The sequence below is a fragment of the Zalophus californianus genome, chromosome 9, assembly GCF_009762305.2.
Source record: "Zalophus californianus isolate mZalCal1 chromosome 9, mZalCal1.pri.v2, whole genome shotgun sequence".
Lineage (NCBI taxonomy): Eukaryota > Metazoa > Chordata > Mammalia > Carnivora > Otariidae > Zalophus > Zalophus californianus.
In genome coordinates, this window is record NC_045603.1 from 97,715,848 (window position 1) to 97,739,623 (window position 23,776).

The 23,776-nt window shown below is 37.1% G+C and overlaps 1 protein-coding gene across 5 annotated transcripts in view; it reads right to left on the reverse strand.

Moving 5' to 3' along the window:
* Positions 1 to 23,776, reverse strand: part of LOC113922148 (antigen WC1.1-like) — a 46,589-nt gene that overhangs the window by 12,148 nt on the left and 10,665 nt on the right. For 4 of the 5 annotated variants that reach the window (XM_035729285.1, XM_035729284.1, XM_027594023.1 and 1 more), the window contains 3 exons: positions 13,320 to 13,640; positions 6,436 to 6,738; positions 6,024 to 6,341 (listed from right to left, as the gene is read on the reverse strand). In XM_035729285.1, the coding sequence (XP_035585178.1) occupies positions 6,024 to 6,341; positions 6,436 to 6,738; positions 13,320 to 13,623 (925 nt within the window). In that variant the 5' untranslated portion in view covers positions 13,624 to 13,640. Of the gene's footprint in view, positions 1 to 6,023; positions 6,342 to 6,435; positions 6,739 to 13,319; positions 13,641 to 15,152; positions 15,257 to 23,776 lie in introns of those variants that run through there. The other variant, XM_035729283.1, reaches the window with a different exon arrangement.

Genomic DNA, 23,776 nt, shown 5'->3' on the forward strand with positions numbered 1-23,776 from the left:
TTGAGTTAAACTAAAGAGTAACCTAGGGCTGGGGTCTGAGATGAAAGCTGTAACATAACAGTAATGTTACTGTAATTTTAGATTTCACCTCTTTATGAAAGGTTCTGCTTCTGACAATTCCAGATTAGTGTCAAGCCAAGTGCTTCACTAAGAATGAATTTTTGAAAGTAGGGATATATCAGTATTGCTTGAAAGTGGTGAAGAGCTACCAAGGCAGTGAGAATTTTTGGAGCCAAGCTCTAAGAGAAAAGTAAAGGGCAGACGTGAGCCACTTTCCCCTTGAGTCCTTTGTCAATTCAAAGATTATAGCTAAGAGGCTGAAAAGTTCAGCAGAGGTTTTGCCAGACTCATAGGGCTCAGAGGGTACACCATATAATTCAGGGTCAGCCAAGGAGGAGGCACCCTGAAACCAGAGCCTTTGTACCATAGAAGGAAAAGTGAACTGAACGTAGACTATTCTTCAGAGGGATAGGTGCCCAGTGTCTAAGTGCTTCAATTCCCTTAAACAAAGTGATCTGTCCATAAACATTTGCCGGGAGGAAGGAAAATAAAATCCTTTCTGAAAGATTTCTATAATTTTTCATCTAAGATGTCTGTCAATCAAAAATACCCAGGCAAGGGGTGCCTGGCTGGCTCAGTCTGTAGAACATGCAACTCTTGATCTCAGGGTTGTGAATTCGATCCCCACAGGAGGTGTAGAGATTACATTTAAATAAAAATATTAAAATTAAAAAAAAAATACTCAGGCATAAAAGAGAAGAGATTTGACAAAAATCCAGAAGGATAAAAGAGGCACTGGAAAGAAATTTACAGGGTATCCAGTTATTAGAGTAACCTGACAAGGAGTTTAAATTACCATGATTGAAATGTTCAGGGAATTAAAGATAGAATTTTGAAAGAGAAATATTAACAAAATCAAATAAAAATTCTAGAACTGAAAAAGTCGATCTTTGAAATAAGAACTCAAAGGGTGAGTATAATAGCCCATTAGATCAGGACAAGATAGAAATAGTAAAATGGAAAATCAGAAGGAAATACAACAAAAATGAGGCCCAGAAAGGCCAAAAAGTGGAAAATATAAGCAAGGACATAAAGTCATGCTGAAAAAGTCTAACATTCATATTTACTAAGTCCTAGATATATAAAGGCACAATGTACAGAACTAAAAGTAGAAATTTAAAAATCCACAATCACTTATTTCATATACCTTGGTGGTTTTTAAACATACCCCAAAATCTTTGATACTGCATCCTTGGAGAGGTGGGCATCTATGCTTCCTTCACTTGAATTTTGGCTGGCCTTCACGAGTCGTTTGTAAGCAATGGAATGCAGTGAAAGTAATACTACTTTACTTTCAAAACTAGGTGAGAAAAGTCAGGCAGCCTCCCCTGAACTCACTTAGGACATTTGCTTCTGGGGAAATCTACCCTGAGGAGACTATCGTGCTGGAGAGACTAATCATATGCAGGTGCTCAGGTCAACAACCCAGCTGAACATTCCAGCTGCCAGACATGTCAGTGAGCCATCCTGAATTCCCAGTTTGGTTGAGTGTACAGATGACATTAGCCTCAGCTGATATCCAAAAGCAACCTCATGAGACACCCCAAGAGACAACTGCCAATCTGAGCCCTTCCCATATTCCTTATTCAGCAAATAATGGGCAAAAATAAAAAGGAGTTTTAAGCTGCCAGGTTTGGGGGGATATTTTGTTATGCAGTGATAGGAACCAGAAAACTTAATCTTGCCACAGTACTAAGTATTTATTGAAGACAAATGAAATGTTTGTCTTCAAAAGGACTTGTATATGCATGCTCATAGTATCTTTATCCGTAATAGCCCAAAACTGTGATGCCACCTAAAACATGTGACATTACCTTTGGAACACAGTAGCAGGCAGAAGCTGGATGGGCTGGGGCAATGCTGTCAATGAGGACTACAGGAGGTAAGGAAAATGTGACTGGAAGCTGGAGGGGAAATGAGCAGTGATCTGTGTTATGTAAATTAAAGTGGTTGCTTTAAGTGACTAGATTTGGAAGAAATGTATTATGCAATAGTAACCAGAAAATACCTTCCATCAGTCTCAGTAACTAAGAGAGCAAACCAGAAAAATCAGTCAGTAAATATTTATTTACCTCAAACCCACAGAATACACATTATTCCCAGGTCATACAGGTCATTTAACAAGGCTGATCACATGTTATACCCCCCCCAAAATGAGATTTAAAAAATTTTCAAAGGGCTGAAATCACTAAAATGTGTTTTTCAGGGAAAAAAAAAAATATATATATATATATATTGACCAAAATAGAATTAAACTAGAAACACAGGATTCATACTGTGCAACAAGGTAAGGAAGATTGGTGTTCAGTGATTGGCTTTGCTAATATTTTCAATTTCTACTTTGAATACTGCCAAATCCCAATTTGCATTCAGGCAGGATGGGATCTAATACCAATTTACCAGGCTTCCACAAGATTTAATTCTCCTGATAATGGCCACAGCTCAAATTGGAAGGAGAGTCTACATAATAATTGGCCTGTATTCTTTAAAAAGTCAATGTCATGAAATACAAAGCAAGATTCAGGAAGTGTCCTGAATTAGAGAAGTGTCCCTGATTAGAAAAGACTAAAGGGATATGAGAAGTGAATGCAGCATATTTCCTCAACTCTTTTTTTGTTGTGAAATATGTATTAGGGACAGTTGGCAAATTCTGAATCAGGCTTATGAACTAGGTAACAGAATTATAACAATGGTAGTCAATCAAGAGATGAATGGATAAAGAAGATGTGTCGTATATATAATGTAATATAATACTATTCAGCCACGAGAAAGAAGGAAATCCTGCCATTTGGGACAACATGGATGGATAGTGCAGACATTACACTAAATAGGATAAGCCAGAAAGAGAAAGACAGGTACTACATGATAACATTTTTAGGTAGAATCTAAAAAAAAAAAAAAAAATCAAAATCAGTATGATGCTAAGTGAAATAAGTCAGTCAGAGAAAGATAAATACCATATGATTTCACTCATGTAGAATTTAAGAAACAAAACAGACAAACAAAGGGAAAGGAGGAAAAAAAGAGAGACGGAGGCAAACTGTAAGACTCTTAACTATGGAGAACAAACTGAGGGTTAATGGAGGAAGATGGGCGGGGGATGGGCTAGATGGGTGACGGGCATTAAGGAGGGCACCTGTGATGAGCCCTGGGTGTTGTAAGTGACGAGTCACTACCTTCTACTCCTGAAACCAATATTACACTATATGTTAACTAACTAGAATGTAAATAAGAATTTGAAGGAAAAACAGAATCAAAATTATGGAACTATGGAGTAGAATAACTGTTGCAAGAGACTGTGGGGTGAGGGAAATGGGGACAGTTTTGCAGAAATGTACAGACTTCCAGTTATAACATAAATCAGTCTGAGGGTCTCGTGCATAACATAGTGACTATAGTTGATAACATCATATTATATAATTGAAATTTGCTATGAAATGTTTTCACACACACACACACACACACACACACACAAAGGTAAATTTGTGAAGCCATGGCTGTGTTAATTAACCAGAATGGGGGGAATCCTGTCACAATGTATATGTATATCCAATCACTGCACTATACACTTGGAATGTCTTACAATTTTGTCAGTTATACCTCAAGAAAGCTGAAATTTAAAAATTTTTTGCTAAGAAAATGATCACATTTTGATTGAGATTGGAGCAAATCTACAGATAGACTTTGAGGTAAGTGACTTTGACAATATTTAGTATTTTTAATTCATTTATGTGGTGTATCTGTCCATCGTTTACATCTTTAATCTCTCTTGGAAATCTTTTATGTCTTTGACTAGATTTTCTCCCCGGTGTTTTATGTTTTTTACTAGTACATTTTTTAATTTTATCTTCTGTTTATTGATACTATCTATTAATATTAATTTAAAAATTGTTTTTTTAAATATATTTTGTACATGATTTTGTATCCAGCAATGTTATAATTAGACTGTAACTTCTAATAATCTAACTATAGATTCTTTTGGGTTTTCTGCACTTAAGCAATTTTTGGAATCATGTTGTAAGTTTTATTTCTTCTTTTCTAGTTCTTATACTTTTAAATTTTTTTGCTCTCTAAAATTGGTAGTAGATAATAATATCATCTCCATCTCCATCCCAGGGAAAAAATATTTCAATATTTCATCATTAGTGTGACATTTACTCTGGATTTTTGTTATATGGCCTTTAACAGACTGAAGGAATTCCTTCTATTTTCAATATGCTAACAAATGTTATCATGCTTCTTGAATCTTTTCAAATGTCTTTCCCCCTCTGATGAAAAGATTATGTGGTTCCTTTTTTGTTTAGTTTTGTTCATTGGTATATCTTATACTAACTGCATTTCTGGGACAAACTCTATTTGGTTGTGGTGTATTAATTTTTGTACATCTCTAGATTCAATTGGCTAACATTTTCTTCATGAATACTGCATGCATATAGGAAAATTGCTCTGTAATTCACCTTTGTTCTAATGTCCCTGTCAGATTTTTATATTTATGGTCCTTTCTGATATTTACATGATTCTTGCAACTTTTCTGTAAGTTTGTGTTTATTTAAAAATAAAAAGTTTAGTACATAGGGAAAAAAAAGAATTAACACCCAATCTTCCAAAGAACTAAAAAGAGAGAATAATTCCTACCTCACTTATAAGAGTTGGAAAAGTGTGTCTGTAGGAGGTGGTAAACTCAGGAGCCTCTTATGTCACCATCTTGGATTAGATCATCAAGGTATTTTCGGTGAAAAATGACAAGCTAATTCTAAAATTTATATGGAAAAGACCGAGTATGATCAACACAATTGAGAAGAAAAACAACAAAGTTTAGAGATGTAACTTTACCACATATCAAGACATACTACAAAGTTATAATAATTTCTGAACTGGGGCATTCATGCCAGAATAGACAAGGAAACAACAGAACAGATTAGAGTCCAGAAGAAGACTCAGACGTACTATAGACTCATTATGAAAAAGGTGGCACTGAAAGTGTCTTTTTATGGAAGAATTCTGAGTCTATTGGATATTCATATAAAAATATGAAATTTGATGCCTATCACATGTGAAAATCAATTCCAGGACTATACAATTATACGTGAAATAAAGATAACTAAACCATAGAGGAATATCTTCAGGATCTTAGGGTAGACAAAGTTCTCTTCAAAGAACATAAGAAGCACTTTATGCAAAAAAAAAAAAAAGTTGATAAACTGAACCTTGTTAAAGTGAGGAGCTTGGCTTATCAACAAACACCATTCAGAGAGTAAAAAGAAAGTCGAGAGTTAAACGCCTAAAATAAATACATACATATTTGTACCACAAGTCACTGTCACAACTATCTATAACATTACTACTTCTAATAATTAAGAACTGGAAATAAATCAAAACTCCACCCTCAGTTGATGGATCAATACCTGGTCACACGGTCATTCAATGGGATACTTTACAATAATAAAAATGAGTGAGGCACTGCTATAAACAACTACATGCATGAATTGCACACATGGTATGGAATCAAAGAAGTTAGACACAAAATGAAACATACTCTATGATTTTATATGAAGTTCAAAATAGAAAAAATATTCTATAGCATAGAAGTGAGGAGACTGGTTTTCTTCAGACAGGAGGGTAGGCATAGTGACTGGTAGGGTATGAATGTGGCTTCTGGGGTGCTGCTAATGATCTCTTTGTTGATTTGGATTGGGGTTACACAGTTACTGTGTACACACTTACTACCTACATACTTTCTCTGTAAATAATACTCAGCTATATTTAAATAATAGTGTTAATTTTAAAAGATATCCCTCTTAATATTCCTTGCCTTGAACTGAAAGGCAAACAAACAATGAAAAGAACCATATTTTATCATGGATTATCTCATTTTTAAAATAATTTTTCCACACTCTCTGCTCTTAGGGACATTTCATTCAAGGAGCATCCTGAGTACCAGTTAGTCCTTTCCTCTCTCTTACCTGAACAGATCACCGAGGCTGTGTTTCCATGGGTACAATCAGAAATGCCCAGGGCAGTCACAGGGCAATTCCACAAAAAAGACTCAGCCCCTGAGCAGTGAAACCGAGCTTCCCAAATCTTATCACCTCCTTCCACAAAGTATGCTCCTTCTGGAGTAGAGACAGCGACTCCACAGCCAAGCTGTTGACAAACAACATTGGCATTGGCCATATTCCAGTGTGAGGCGCAAAGCATTTTCCAGTGTCCAGAAATATGCATCTCCACTTGTCCCTCACACTGAGAGATGCCATTTTTCATGAGTCGGACTTCTGTGTACACTAGGAGGAGAAGACAAGTTTTCAGCCAAATCTCATGTCTTTTTTACCCCGGGAGAGTATTGTGGCGAGGTTGAAGTCCCACTCTGCATCTCACCTGAACAGAAAACTTGAACAGCCCCACGGTGGCAAGCACCTCCTGGACAGGACTCACTGTGGCAAAACCAGAGCTCAGGTTCGTGCCCTTTACACTGGAATTCCTTAGGCCAAACTCTATCTGACTCTCTGAAGGACACATCCCCCAGGAAAGAAACAGCTTTGCCACACCCTAGCTCTGCACAGATGACCTGGGCGGTGAGTAATGTAAAGTTCCCATCGGACAACGGAACCCAGTCTTTTCCAGAATGCACTTCTACCTGCCCTAAGCAGGGTCCATCCCCTCCAGCTAGACGCACAAATCCTAAAAGAAAAAAGAAAACCAAACCAAGTAAGTGTTCATGATTCTTGCTTGGCAGTTAGAAGTGACATGTCATGGACAATGGTATATGACCATGACATGTCATAATAAAAGTTTTCTTTTCCCAGGCATTGGGAATGAGAAGAGGACTTAATAGTGGTGTCAGAATGGGACCTCCATGAGTCAGTTTCTGAAAACAGATTATTTGGAGTAGCTGAACATTAGGAAAATATACTTTGGGGTTGGTTAGAGAAGCGAATTCCTCATTTGAGCCCAAGGAAACTGCATAATATGTAGGCATTCAAACTTGAGTACAGAAGTATGAAGAACAAAACCAAACCAGAGAGATATGGGCTATAAGACGGTAGAGATCTGTCAGCCAGACAGGTTAGAAAGTCATCCTGAGACTTGTGGGGCTCAAATTCTGGTCAGCTTCCTTTCCCAGAAGACAACCCTCAAGTGACTGAAGATAGGGAAAACCATGAGGTCTGTATCCATGAATGCATGACACCCTATAGACAGACTCAATATTAGAAATATAGACATTATAACCAATCCATAATTGTGAGTACAAATCTTATCTGATAATTTTTTATGGCAAAATATTCCATGAACTTCTTATGTTACCTAAGTGGGAAAGATGAATCTGGATGTTAAGAAAGCTCAGAGAGTCAGGAGAGGAAGGGTGTGGTTCGAGCCGTCTCTCTTGAAACCCTAGGATATAAGAATAGCCTCCTTCCAATCCATGAACACAAGACAACTCTTCCATTTATTTGTATATTCTTTCATTTTCTTCATCAGTGTTTTACTTTTTTTAATTTTTAAAGAGTAAGCATTAAAAACATGCAGAAATTAGATGATTGAATTAGCTGACAAAGTCTTTAAACCATTTATATAAATATACTCAATGAAACATAAAGCAGATTTTTAAAAACTGGAAAAAAACTAAATGGAACTTCTAAAACTGAAAAATACAATATCTGGAATGAGAAATTATCTAGATTAACTTACAAGATTAGACATTGCAGAATAAAAGAATTATGAAGTTAAACAGAGAACAACAGAAGCTTTCTCTCTGAAGCACAAAGAGAGAAGATAGAAAAATCACCTGTGAAAATGCATTTCAAAACTGAATGAAGATGAAAATGTTTTCAAATAAATAAAAAATGATAGAACTTGAGGCCACCAGAACTGCATTACACAAAAGTATTACCGAAATTTCTTCAAGCTAAAGGAAAATAGTAACAGATGAAAACGTGGATCTACCCAAAGCTTATAAAGACTACTGTAAATGATAAATCTGTGGGTAAATATAAAAAACTTTGTCTCATTTTTAAAATAATAGAATATTTCAGGCAAATATAACAGCAATGTGTTATAAGATTTATAATATATTTATAAATAAAATCTATGACAACAATAGCACAAATGACAAGAAGAGGGAAATGGAAGTATACCGTGGTAAGGTCTTCCATTATATATTGTGATACAATATTATTTGGAGTTAAAATATGATTAAAGAGTAATAATTTCAACATTATGGTAAATCTAAAAAACATTAGAATTACCACAAAGAATACATTAGATATGATATATCTAATAAACCAACAGAGTAAATAAAATAGAATACTAAAAATACTCAAAGATTAAAATAGGAGCAAAGAATACATAAGACAAATAGCAAGTTAGTAGACTTAAACCCAAGCATATCAATAATTACATTAGATTGAAATAATTTAAATGCTCCAAATAAAAGCAAGATAATCATACTGAATAGAAGTAAGACACCACTTCCATTATATCTCAATAAAACTAGGGAAAAGGAGTAAGACTCACCATATACCGTCCGCAAAAACATATATACATTAAATATAAACACAGAAACAGGGGTGCCTGGGTGGCTCAGTCAGTTCAGCATTTGAGTCTTGATTTTAGCTCACATCATGATCTCAGGGTCGTGAGATCGAGCCCTGCATCTGGCTCCACACTGAGCATGGAGCTTGCTTGAGATTCTCTCTCCCTCTTCCTCTGCCCTTCCCCTCCTCTTTAAAATAAAATTAATAGTAAAAAAATAAATACAGAAACATATTAAAAGTGTCAGAAAAGATAGACCATGCAAGTACTAATCAAAGAAAGCTGTTGTTTTCTATATTAATATCAGACAAACTAAGACTATAGGGCAAGGAATATATTTAAAAATAAAGAAGATCTATTTCATAATGATAAAATACAAAAGAAATCACGTAATATCAAACTTAGCGGGATACTGCTAAAGCAGTGCTTAGAAGAAAGTCTAGAGCCTTGACACTTCCTTAATGCATACATTAGAATACAAAACCCTCTTACACTGTTGGTGGGAACGCAAACTGGTACAGCCACTCTGGAAAACAGTATGGAGGTTCCTCAAAAAGTTAAAAATAGAGCTATCTTACAACCCAGCAATTGCACTACTCGGTATTTATCCCAAAGATACAGATGTGGTGAAAAGAAGGGGCACATGCAATGTTCATAACAGCAATGTCCACAATAGCCAAACTGTGGAAGAAGCTGAGATGCCCTTCAACATATGAATGGATAAAAAAGATGTAGTTCACATGAGAGACGATGGACTCTGAAAAACACACTGAGGGTTCTAGAGGGGAGGGGGGTGGGGGGATGGGTTAGCCTGGTGATGGGTATTAAAGAGGGCACGTTCTGCGTGGGGCACTGGGTGTTATACACAAACAATGAATCATGGAACACTACATCAAAAACTAATGATGTAATGTATGGTGATTAACATAACAATAAAAAATCAACTGCCAAAAAAAAAGATGTGGTTCATATATACAATGGAATATTATTCCGCCATCAGAAAGGATGAATAACCACCATTTGCATCGACATGGATGGAACTGGAGGGGATTATGCTAAGTGAAGTAAGTCAAGCAGAGAAAGACAATTATCATATGGTTTCACTCATATGTGGAACATAAGCAATAGCACGGAGGAGGGGAAGGGAAGGAAAATCGGAAGGTGGAGAAATCAGAGGAGATGAACCATGAGAGACTATGGACCCCAGGAAACAAAGTGAGGGTTTCAGAGGGGAGGGGGTGGGGGAAGGGGTGACAGGGTGATGGGTATTAAAGAGGGCACGTGTTGTGATGAGCACTGGATGTTATACATAACTAATGAATCATTGAACACTACGTCAAAAACTAATGATGTACTATACAGTGGCTAACAACATAATAAAAAAAGAGGATAGTTTAGCTAAGAAAGTTTAAATAGGGCCACACACAAAAAATAGACTACAAAAGAAAAATTAAATATAAATATCTAAGATTCCAACTCAAGAATCTACAAAATAAACAGCAAATCATAACCAAAAGAGAAGAATGTAAACTAAGAATCCAAATTAATGAAATAGAAAACAATTACAATAAAGAAAATCAACAGGGTTCATTGGTGATTCTTTTAAAAGAATATAAAACTGATAACTTCTAGTAGACCCAATAAAGAAAAAATGAGAAAATACACAAATTAACAATATCAGGGATGAAAAGGGGGTTATCATTAGGGATCCTATCAATATGCAAAAGATACGATATGAACAAGTTTTGTTCTAATTTGAAAGTTTTATTTATAATAGGATGAGTCCTTGAAAACTAATTACTTGAAAAACACAATTTACCAAAAACTGGTACAAAAAGAAATGGAAAATCTAAGTACTCCTTTATTTGTTAAAGAAATAGAACTCATATTATATTGGGGCACTGGGTGGCTCTGTCAGTTAAGCATCTGCCTTCAGCTCAGGGCTCAGATTGTGGTCCGGGGTCCAGGGATCAAGCCCCTTGTCTGCTTCTCCCTCTCCCTCTGCCATTTCCCCCTGGCTTCTGCTCGCTCTCTCTCTCATTCTCTCTCTCTCAAATAAATAGATAAAATCTTTAAAAAAAAAGAAATAGAACTCATACTATAAAAATCTCCCACAAAGAAAGTTACAAGCTTCAAATACCTGCACTTCCTTGGAGCTCAAAAACAACTCCTGCATCAACATAGAGGAGGAGAGGTAGAGAGGAAATGAGAACAAGAAGTCTAAAACAGAAGCTGTAGTGAATATATGAATTAACATGGATCTTCAGTCCCCAACCTCCCCTCCTGAAGTTCATTGCATCTTCATCCCCTTCCCGTTCTGTACCTCAGTGATGTAGCCCTTCTCGATTTGTGAAGCCCCTCCCCAACCTTCCTCCCCCTCCCCCAAACCCTCTGAAATCCCCTTTTTATTTCAAACAAGGTCCTCTATACTCTTCACAGATCATTCTTTCTACCTCTGGATTTCTGCTAAACACAATACTTTATTTCTAACAATTCTACTAGGAGGCTGAAATTTCTCTTTCATACCCCTTTCCTAAAATCGACAGAAAGGAATTCCAAGAATTCAATTTAAATTTAAAATTTTGCAAAAACATCATTTCCTATTCTTATCAATGTTACATCACCACCACTTTGACTTCCCTTTACATCATTAAAACATGTTCTGGAAAATATAGAACCAGATGTAGAGTAGAAACTGATGACAAAGAGATTAGTCAAAGTAAACTGAAACAGTTCATTAAAATATGAGAATTTAAATTAAAGCAATGGTAATGGTAATCAGGGAGTAAAAAACAAAATTAAAGTTTAGATGCCATTCTACTCTCAAACTCTTTTTATCTTTATGTATACCTTAACTGGAATTAATATCAAAAGCATCAATTTTCTTAAGATAGTAATAGAATTTCCAACATCACACACTCTATTTTGACTCAGATACTGATTTATCAAAATAAGACAGGTCCCCTGTAGTGTTTCCACAAGTTTATCTGCAGTTGATACCATGATTAGGACATTGTGACAATAAGGAATGTTACCTGAAATGCCAGAAAACAAGTTTTCTTTTTTTTTTAAAGATTTTATTTATTTATTTGAGAGAGAGAGAATGAGAGATAGAGAGCACGAGAGGGAAGAGGGTCAGAGGGAGAAGCAGACTCCCCGATGAGCAGGGAGCCCGATGCGGGACTCGATCCTGGGACTCCAGGATCATGACCTGAGCCGAAGGCAGTCGCTTAACCAACTGAGCCACCCAGGCGCCCTAAAAAAAATTCTAACTGAAGGTAGTAAACACAAATGCCCCTTGAAAATATTTTTTAAAATAATAATAAAGAGGATGGGAGGAAACTTTTGAGATGATAGGTAGCTTTATGGTACAGATCGTGCTAATGCTCTCACAGATGTATACTTCCCTCCAAACTCATCAAGTTGTATACATTCAGTAAATACAAGGTTTTTTATTTTTGCATCAATCATGCCTCAAAAAAGAAAATAATTGTACTTTTAAGGACCTGAATTAGTATCACCAAAGATCCACTGAAGTTACAATTTGAAAAAATCACTTTTCCAGTGATCATGCAGATCACAAAAATGCTCACTGGCTATAGGATCATGCTGTTAGGTTGCTATAGACCTAGTCAAATGTACTCATATCTCCACATTTCTCACCACTCCGTCAGATGTGGTGGCCCTTTTTTAAGATGCAACAACCTACCTTAGGGAATTCACTGTGATATCTGATAGTATATTCCTCAAGTCAAGCTGTTCTGATGGCATTAGTGACGGACCTTTTCATCAATCATTGTGATAACTACTGAAAACATCTCTGGCAAATACCAACTCCACCCATTCACACTCTAGTTTCATTGCTGTCTCTGCTGCTTCCACTTTGGCATATGCCAAATGCACTTAGGCAGAATGGAGCACTTCTTATGTGCCACCTCAGGTTCTCTCGGCCTCACTGCCCTTAGTATTTCTTTTGCTCCTGCTACTATATTATACATTTTAAAATTGAATATTTTCCTACTGCCTCAATGTCTTCATGAACAGGCTATGAGCACACCACCCAGGTGACCAGGTGCACCAATGAGATAAGGCTGACACCTTGCCACCAGTGCCCCTTCTTTCCCTGCTCTGACTGTGACCTAGTAACATTCAAATGTTTTTGAATTGTTCAAATGTTTTGTGTACTCCACCTTGACCCCCAAAATGGTCATTTAGCCACAGGTCTTTCCTCTCTTTCCTGGCTCTCCACCTGCTTGGTTGAGCCTGCTCCCTTGGCACTTCTTCCATGTGGCCCCCTTGCAACGTTAATGACTCCATCTCTCTAGGACTTGCAAGTAAAATAGGCTTCGTTTCCCTGAATCTCTCCCTTGTCCCCTCTTGTGGTTCTACCTGACTGACCTTCTCATGAAAGAAAACAAAATAGTTACCACGATGAAACTTAATTTCATACGGGGACAACCCAGCAGTTGTACCTGTATGAAACATTTGACCCCACCTTCCTACCTTTTATGACACACCACAGAGATCTGAAGGACCCAGTGATCCATAGGTCTCGAGCCTTCACTGTCCAGGGCCAAGCAAGTCCTTATGCTTCCTTGAGCACCTAATACTCTAGGAGTCACTGTGTGACTGGGGTCTTCACCCAAGCATGTGATCCTGTTAGTTATTCTAGGAATGAAACCAAGGCTATTCCTACTGGGCATCCCCTTGACAGATCAGACAGGCCTTACCTGAGCAGACTACTCCAGCATCCCAATTATGGGACAAGCGTTGATTACGGTAGTCTTGAATAGGAAAACGATGACAGTCATTGAGAGTTAATTCTGTCCCTTCACAAACAGTCTGAAAAAGCCAAATAGGCCCATCCCCTGATCCAAAATGAGCCCGTCTGGGGGCATCAACAGCATGTCCACATCCCAGCTGTCTGCACACCACATCTGCAGCTTCCATATACCACTTGTAATCACACACCGTGCCCCATTCTCCTTTGTATTTCACTTCCACTCTCCCCTCACAGCGGTGGCCCCCATTCATCAGCCTTAGCTCCGTAACTGTAAGAGAAACATAAACACAGAACACAGGACACAGGAAAGATTTTAGCATATTAGTGGTATGCTGGTAACTATTAAAAAATGAGCTCTCCAGGGGAGGAAAAAAAAAAACCCTCTCATGTATAGCATTTGTTGATTTCTGTGGTATAAATATTCCCACTGTGGTCAATTTTAAGCTACCAATGTGGCATCACTGAACATGGAGTTGGGGAGGAAATGTACACAATTATTTTTCACAAGCAAGTAAGATTCAGCTCCATGAATACAAATGAGGACAGGCCTTCAGATGACTCTAACTGCTGCCTTCTCAGTAGGTACACATAAGGCTGATAGGGGCCCAAATTCTCCCATCTCATTTACAGTTCATGGCCCATGAAGTCAGTGGAGGACTATGCCCATTCCTTCTCTGTCCCATAAGGAACACTCTCGTCTAGCTTTGGAAGAAAGGACTGTGGTAAGCAGCCTCTAAAATGTCCTGATTATTCCTACTTCCTGATATTCACACTTTTACATAACCCTCCTAGCACTTGAATGTGGCCTAAACCTAATAACATTCGTCTACCAATGGAATTTGGTAAAAGTGATGCGATGTCACTTAAAAAATCAAGTTTCAAGATAATTCTGGTTTCTCCTGTTGACCTGTCTTGCTCTCTCACTTGCTTGCTCTGATGAAGCAAGCTGCCATATGATGAGCTGCATGTGGAGAGACCAACATAACAAGAACCTGAGGGAGGCCTCTAGTCAAGAGCCAGCAAGGGACTGAGGCTCTCAGTTTAGATAGTCCTCCAGGGGCTTAATGCCGCCAATAACCAGGTAAATAAGCTTGGATGGTATTCAGTCCCATTGAACCTTAAGATAATTGCAATCTTGTGAGAGATCATGAATCAGGAGACCCAGATAAGCCATGCCTAGATTCCTGGTCCACAGAAACTATGAGATACTAGATAGTTGTTTTAAGCTGCTGAGTTTGGCAGTAATTTGTTGTACAGAGATCTATTACTAATTTAGGGGTTCTCTGCAGAGTCAGAAAACAGCAAGTTGGACAAGCTAGAGATTTATATAAGGGGCTTAAGTGCTTCATCCAAATAAGGCTTCTTCCTAAGTGGCCAATTCTGTGACCTTGGTCCTACTTGGAACTGGGACCTAAACCACCTCTTTCTTGTCATATCAGTTTCTTATCCAGTGAAATACGTTCCTGCTCTCCCGTCAGGAACAGAGAAGTGGATTTCCTAAGGTCCTAGAACCATCTCCATTAGCTTTACATTGGGGTTAGCAAAATGAGAATTTTTTTTCTTATACTATAATCAAAATGTGGTCCCTGGGGTACCTTTCACACTGCTCAGGTCTATACCTGGTTCCATATGCTTCCACTCTGGAAATCAGATGTGGTGCATCAAAAAGATGGGAAGATGTCGAACTTGGAAACAATCCTGGTGTGCTAGTCTGCTCAGGCAGGCTGCCATAACAAAATACCATAGACTAGGTGACTTAAACAGAAATTTATTTTCTCACAGTTCTGGAATCTGGAAAGTCCAAGATCAAGGTGCTGGTACATCAGTTTTCATTCTGAGACGTCTTCTCTTGGCTTGTAAGCCACTGCTGTCTCACTGTGTGTGCTCACGTGGCTTTTTCACAGTACGTGTACACAGGGAAAGATGGAGAGAGATCACTCTCTTTCTTTCTCTTATAAGGCCACCAATCCTATTGGATTAGGGCCCCACCATTATGACCTCATTTAGCCTTAATTACCTCCTAAAGACCCTATTTCCAAAGATAGTAAAAATGGGAGCTAGGGCTTCAACATATGAATTTTGAAGGGACACAATGCAATCCATAGCACCTGAAGAGGTACATTCTAGGAAGGAAATAAAGATAAATGTGAAGAAGGTAAAGGAGATAGTAGAAGAAGGGAGACATCCTGTGAAGCTTACTCAGTTTTTTTTTAAAGTCTAAAATTGAGGTGAGAGTAAAAGATTGAAATGGGATCCTAAAAGTGCATAAGAAACTATTATTAATAGTAAAGTTGTCAAAATAATAATAGTAATAATAAAATCATCTAGGGACACCTGGGTGGCTCAGTCAATTGAGCATTCGACTTGAGAGATCAAGCTCCACGTCGGGCTCTGTGCTGGGCATGGAGCCTGCCTAAGAGTCTCTCTCTCCCTCTATCTTTGCCCCTCCCCCCTCAAATAAATAAATCTTTTTAAAATAATAATAATAAAATAATGGATTAAGAGGCAGGTCCTGTGCTAAATGCTGTAAACACAGAAATAATTAGACAATATTCTTATCTTCAGGTAGCTTGTATCTAGTTGGTGACACAAGCAAGCAGATGATTTCATTACTGTGAAAAGTTCCGGGAGACTTTCTTAGGAATAGTAAGCTTGGTTATTTGAATTTATCTCTTCTGCTGAAAATAAATAAAATAAAAAGTGGAATAAAACATACTAAAAATGATCTTAAAAGATTAAATACCTGATAAGATAGGAAGGAAAAATCAGGTCAAATCTGAAGGGAAAATGGGAATTCGTTCAGACACAGGAGCATGGAATGTGCTTTTACCTGACAGCATTAGCTTATTCAAGAAAATGTGTTTAATTTATGGCCTTTGATGGTGAGGAGGCACAAATCAAATCCCAAACCCATACCCACATGAGAACTCTAACAGAAGACAGACTCTACAATAGCTGGGATACTAGTTGAAATAGACATGCCCTTGTATAAAATTACATTTAAAGTTTGAACCTCTAGATTATCTAGATAATATCAATGCTGCACTTCTATTAAGGTAGCCCACTATTAAAAGTGCCATAAAATCATGGAAAAATTAAAATAAGATCCTCACAGAAGAAATTGCCTTCATGCCAGGCCTCAAATTACTTCTATAAAGAATTTTCATAAATAAAATGACCAGTACATTGTCCAGAATAGACAAATACACAAAGAAACAAAGGTCCATTAACAATAACCAAGAGGGGATGCCTGGGTGGCTCAGTCGTTAAGCATCTGCCTTCGGCTCAGGTCATGATCGAGGGTCCTGGGATTGAGCCCTGCACCGGGCTCCCTGCTCAGCAAACAGTCTGCTCCTCCCTCTGCCTGCAGCTCCCACTGCTTATGTGCTCTCTCTAACAAATAAATAAATAAAATACTTTAAAAAAAAAAAACAATAACCAAGAGAAACCACTGAAACAGGCAGACACTTCTGATATTAGATATATTAGATGTTGGTTATATCAAAATCACATATACTATATTCAAAGAAATAAAAATACACTTTTTATGGATTCTTCAAGGAACTAAAAAAAAATGCATAGAAAAAACTGTAAAACCCAAAAGAACTTCCATGAATGAAAAATATATTTGTTGAAATTAAAATTTTTTCATCAGATTAAATTCAGGTAAAGAGAATTATTAAAGTGAACAATAAGTTAGAAGAAATTATCTAGAGTGGTGCACAGAGAAACAAAAGAATAAAAAATACAGAAAAGAGGATCAGAGACATAAAGTGGAGCAACTTAAATTGAAATATGAGAAGGAAGAGAGGGAGAGAGAGAGCAACACACACATAGAAAGAAATAAAATTGAGCAGAAGCAATATTTGAAAAATATTGGTTAAGAAATTTCCAGAACTCATGAAAGACACTAATCCTTAAAGTGAATAAGCCCAACAAAACTCAAGCAAGCCATATAAAAAGGAATTTATTTGTAGACACATCATGGATGTGATAGATAGGACTAGTGTTCAGCAATATTTCAAGTTTTCTCTGGGCACATGGAAATATCAATACTTCCTTGCTTGTTTGAAATTAAGCATGACTTTGTGATCTGTTTTACTGAACAAAGTATGAGAACGAACGAGTGTAGCACTTTCAGAAAGAAATATATAAAAGCTACTATATGCATCTACCATAGTAAATCTTACAGCCTCATGTTAAAGTAGTGGCATAAGAGAGGGAGGCATTCAACAACTTAAGAAGTTGAATAATCATAAGCAGAGGCCCTGCCAAACTGAAGAGAATGTGTAGTGTAAGAATAATAAATGTTGTTCATTTAATCTTCTGAAATGTGGGTTGTTACTACAATATAACCTAATTATTCTTGTTAAAATGATGAAAAACAGCAGAAAACTGACAAAGAAAAAAATTTTAAGACAGAATTGGTACACATTACCTCCAACTGAGCAACATCTATACTAACATTTAAGTCCCCAAAACAACAAGAGATGCCAGTACAGAGTAGAGAAGCCTTAGATGATCCAAAAGAGAAACAAATCGTCAATCTAAATTTTTATACTCAAGAACACTCTATTTAAGTGACATCACCAAAATGGCAAAGTAGGAGACACCAGACTCCATCCCCCCCCACCCCACAAAATGATCAATAATTAGATAGCTTTCCATGAACAAAGGCACTCTGGGAAAGCTTGTGAGTACACTTGAGAAGTTTTGGCAACACAAAGACTGCACATTTTGCCAGCATCATCCTATCCCTCAAGCCAATATTGCTCAGTACAAAGAAGGAACTTCCTAGCTAGAAAGAATTTTCTTCCAGTCCTACCTCTGCCTACCCTGGTCCCCAGCCCCCAGCCCCAGAGTCACTCCTGAGGACCCGAACAGCTCTTACAGCCACCACAGATGCCCTACAGTTCTTGCCAAGGTCCATATAGTTGTCAAAGCTGTGGACCTCAGCAACCTGACCTGAAGAGACATCATGCTCCCCAGACCCAGTGCTGCCACACACCCCTGCACTTGACACCCTGCATCACTACACCCAAGTCACAGCATGCTACAGTGTGCCCTCACTCACAGGTGAAGATCTTCTACTTAAAAATCAGTCTATAGAATCTGGAAGAGGTCACTGCTCCTACAAATGCACAGACACCTATGCAGGGCTACAGGGATCAAGAAGAATCAAGGTGAAATGATTCCACCAAAGGAATACAATAAACCTCCAGTACATGGTCCAAAAGAAATGGAGACATAGGAATTACCCTACAAAAAATTCAAAATAAGTGTTCTAAAGATGCTCAGAGAACTACAAGAAAACATATATAAGCAATATAATAGTATTAGGAAAACAATACACAAACAAAATGAGAATTTCAACAAAGAGATAGAAAGCATAAAAAGCTTTTTTTTATGTATTCATAAAATTGTATTCTTCAGCTCCAAGTGGAGCTGAAGAATACAATTACTGATATGAAGAATTCAATAAAGAGCTTCAATAGCAGAAGCTATTGAAGAATCAGTGAGTGAAAAGACAAATCAATGGAAATTATCCAATCAGATGAGCAAAAGAAAAAGAATAAAAGGAATGAAGAAAGCCCATCAGATTTATAGGACAGCATCAAAAGAAACTATGTACTAATCACCAGAGCCACAGAAGAAGATAGAAGAGAATGGGGTAGAAAGCTTATTTAAAAAAATAATGCCTGAGACGTTTCCAAAGTAAGGAAGAGATTCAGACATCGAAGCTCATAAAGCTAATAGGTCACCGCAAAATTTCAACCCAAAATCATCTCATCCAAGACAAACTATAATAAAACTTCCTAAAATCAAATATAAGGAGGGAATTTTAAAAGCATCAACATAAAAAAAATTCAATACAAGGAAATCCACATAAGACAATCAGTAGGCTGCTTAGCAGAGACATTGCAACCCAGGAGAGAATGATATGATATACTCAAAGTGCTAAAAGCAAGAAACTTCCAATCAAGAATACTTTACCCAGCATGTTGTCCTTCAGAAATGATGGAAAAATAAAGACTCTTGCTAACAAATAGAAGCTAAGAAAATTCATCAACGCTAGACCTGTATTACAAAAGACACTGAAATTAGTTCTTCAAACTGAAATATGTAATTAGTAACCTGAGAACATATGAAAATACATAACACATTGGTAAAGTATATAGTCAGATTCAGAATACTCTAACACTGTAATATGGTAATGTATTAACTACTTAACTCTAGCATAAAGGTTAAAGGATACAACTATTAAAAATAACTATAGCTAAGGGATGCCTGGGTGGCTCAGTCGGTTAAGTGTCTGACTCCTGATCTCAGCTCAAGTCATGATCTGAGGGTTGTGAGATCGAGCCCTACATCAGGTTCTGTGCTGGGTGTGGAGCCAGCTTGAGATTCTCTCTCTCTCTCTCCCTCACCCCCTTCCCAACTCATGATTGCGTGCACTCTGTGTATGTGTGTGTGTCTCTTAAAAAAAAAAATTTTTTTAGCTAAAACAATATGTTAATGGGTACATGATATAAAATTATGTAAGTTGTAACATCAAAAACATAAAAGGGGAAATTTAAAAGGGTAGAATTTTTATATGCGATAGAAGTTAAATTGCTATCAGTGTAAAGTAGACTGTTTTATATGAAGGTGTTTGGTGTAAGCCTCATGGTAACCACAAAGAGAAAACCTATAGTAGATTCACAAAAGATAAAAATAAGAGTCAAAGCATACCACCATGAAAAACCATCAATTTACAAAAGAGAGCAGCAAGAGGAAGAAAGGAACAAGAGAACTATACAACAGCCAGAAATCAATTAATAAGATGGCATTGATTAAGCCCTACAGATCAATAATTTCTCTAAATGTAAATGGACTGCACTCTCCAATCAAAAGACATAGAGTAGCTGAAAAGATAAAAACGAAAAGACCAGATATATGCTGCCTGCAAGATACTCGCCTCAGCTTTAAGTACACACACAGAATGAAAGTGAAAGGATTTAAAAAGATAGTCCATAGAAATGGACACCAAAAGAAAGCAAGGGTAGTCATACTTGTACAGACAAAATAGACTTTAGTCAAGAGCTGTAAAAGAGACAAATAAGGCCATTATATAATGACAAAGTGGTCAATTCGTCAAGAGGATATAACAATTGTAAATATATGCTTCCAACATTGGAGTACTAAATATATGAAGCAAATACTAACAGATCCAGAGAGAGAAATAGACAACAATAAAATAATAAGTAGAGTTCTTCAGTATACCATTCCAAAAATAGGTGGACCATCCATGCAGAAAATCTACAAGGAAACATGGGACTTGAATCATACTTTAAACCAAATGAACCAAAGAGACAGATACAGAAAATTCCATCCAACAGAAGCAGAACATATTCTTCCCAAGCACATATGGAAAATTCTTCAGAATAAATCACACGTTAGGCAACAAAACAGCTCAACAAATCTAAGAAGACTAAAATCATAACAACTATCTCTTTCAATCACAATTGTATGTAACTAAAAATCAACGAAAGAAAGAAAGCTGGAAAATTTACAACAATGTGGACATTAAACAATACAGTTTTAAATAACTAGTGAGTCAAAGAAGAACTCAAAAGGAATTCAAAAAAAATCTGGAAACAAATAAAAATGGAAACACAACATATTAAAACCTATGGAATACTAAAGCAGTTCTAGGAAAGACGTTTATAGCAATAAATGCTTATGTTACCAGAAATAAAGATCTCAAGTTGAAAACCTAACCTTATACCTCAAGTAACTAAGCCAAAGTTAGCGGCAGAAGGAAGGAAATAACAAAGATCAGAGCAAAAATAAATGAAATACGGATCAGATAAACAAGAGAAAAATTTAAGTAAAGTATCTTTACGTGAAAAGATAAAATTGACAAAACTTTAACTAAGAAAACAGAAGACATGAATAAATAAAATTATAAATGAAAGAGGAGACATTACAACTGAAACCACAGAAAAACCAAGGAGCAAAAGAGATTCCTGTGAATAATCATACACCAGTAAATTCAATGACCTACAAAATGGATAAATACCTAGGGACATACAACCTACCAAGAAGAAATCATGAAGGAATAGAAATTCTCAGACTAATAATGAGCAAGGACACAGTAATCAATACCTCCCAAAAAGGAAAATATTAGAACCAGATGGTTTCACTTACTAATACCACCAAAAATTAAAGAATTAAAGGCAATCCTCTGAAACTGTTCTAGAAAAAAATTGAAGAGGAAGGAACACCCCAAACTCATTTTATGATGCCTGCAATACTCTCATATGAAAGCCACATAAGAAAAGAAAAACTCCTGATATAGATGGAAAAATTCTCAACAAAATATGAGTAAGTCATATTCAAAAGCATTTTATATTTTTTCTTTTATTTTTTCTTTTTTAATTATGCTATGTTCATCACATTATGTTATGATCCGTTAATTAAGTTATGTTAATTAATACATTACATCATTAGTTTTTGATGTAGTGTTCCATGATTCATTGTTTGCGTATAACACCCAGTGCTCCATTCAGTATGTGCCCTCTTTAATACCCATCACCAGGCTAACCCATTACCCCAGCCCCCTCCCCTCTAAAACCCTCTTTGTTTTTCAGAGCCCATAGTCTCTCATGGTTCATCTCCCCCTCTGATTTCCTCTCCTTCATTTTTCCCTTCCTATTATCTTCTTCTTCTTTTTTTTTTAACATATAATGTATTATTTGTTTCAGAGGTACAGGTCTGTGATTCAACAGTCTTACACAATTCACAGCGCTCACCATAGCCCATACCCTCCCCAATGTCTATCACCCAGCCACCCTCTCCCTCCTACCCCTCACCACTCCAGCAAACCTCAGTTTGTTTCCTGAGATTAGAATTCCTCATATCAGTGAGGTCATATGATACCTTTCTCTGACTGACGTATTTCGCTCAGCATAATACCCTCCAGGTCCATCCACATCGTTGCAAATGTTAAGATCTCATTCCTTTTGATGGCTGCATAATATTCCATTGTGTATATATACCACATCTTCTTTATCCATTCATCTGTCGATGGACATCTTGGCTCTTTCCACAGTTTAGCATAGCCTCACTTCTTAAAATCAGCAGAGATAGTGGATTAGCTCAAAGACTCTGAGGAGATGACCCCTGGGATTGTGAAGACAATGCCTTTTTTATTGACCATTTGGTTCTGACCAAATCTGATCTTTAGTGACAATAAATGTTGAAATAAGAGAACTAAAACCTAACCAAGTCGAAATCAAGAGGCTATTAATGAGGTGCAATAAAAAATGGAGGCTCTAACTGCTAGGATAAATGGGGCAGAAGAGAGAATTAGTGATATAGAAGACCAAATGATGGAAAATAAAGAAGCTGAGAAAAAGAGAGATGAACAACTACTGAATCACGAGGGCAGAATTTGAGAGATAAGTGATACCATAAGATGAAACAATATTAGGATAATTGGGATCCCAGAAGAAGAAGAAAGAGAGAGGGGGGCAGAAGGTATACTGGAGCAAATTACAGCAGAGAACTTCCCTAATTTGGGGTAAGGAAACAGCATAAACATCCAGGAGGCACAGAGGACACCCCTCAAAATCAATAAAAATAGGTCAACAACCCGACGTCTAATAGTAAAACTTATGAGTCTCAGAGACAGAGAGAAAATCCCGAAAGCAGCTCGGGAGAAGAGATCAGTAACCTACAATAGTAGAAACACTAGTTTGGCAACAGACCTAGCCACAGAGACGTGGCAGGCCAGAAAGGATTGGCATGATATCTTCAGAGCACTAAATGAGAAAAATATGCAGCCAAGAATATTATATCCAGCTAGGCTGTCATTGAAAATAGAAGGAGAGAAAAAAATTTTCCAGGACAAACAAAAACTAAAGGAATTTGCAAACACGAAACCAGCCCTCCAAGAAATATTGAAAGGGGTCCTCTAAGCAAACAGAGCGCCTAAAAGTAACATAGACCAGACAATTGTCTGTAACATTGACTGTTACAGACAATACACAGTAACAGTCACCTTACAGGCAATACAATGGCACTAAATTCATATCTTTCAATAGTTACCCTGAATGTAAAGGGGCTCAATGCCCCAATCAAAAGACACAGGCTATCAGATTGGATTAAAAAACAAGACCCATCAATATGCTGTCTGCAAGAGACTCATTTTAGACCCAAAGACACCTCCAGATTGAAAGTGAGGGGGTGGAAAACTATTTACCATGCTAATGGACACCAAAAGAAAGCTGGGGTGGCAATCCTTATAGCAGACAAATTAGATTTTAAACCAAAGACTATAATAAGAGATGAGGAAGGACACGATATCCTACTTAAAGGGTCTATCCAACAAGAAGATCTAACAATTGTAAATATCTATGC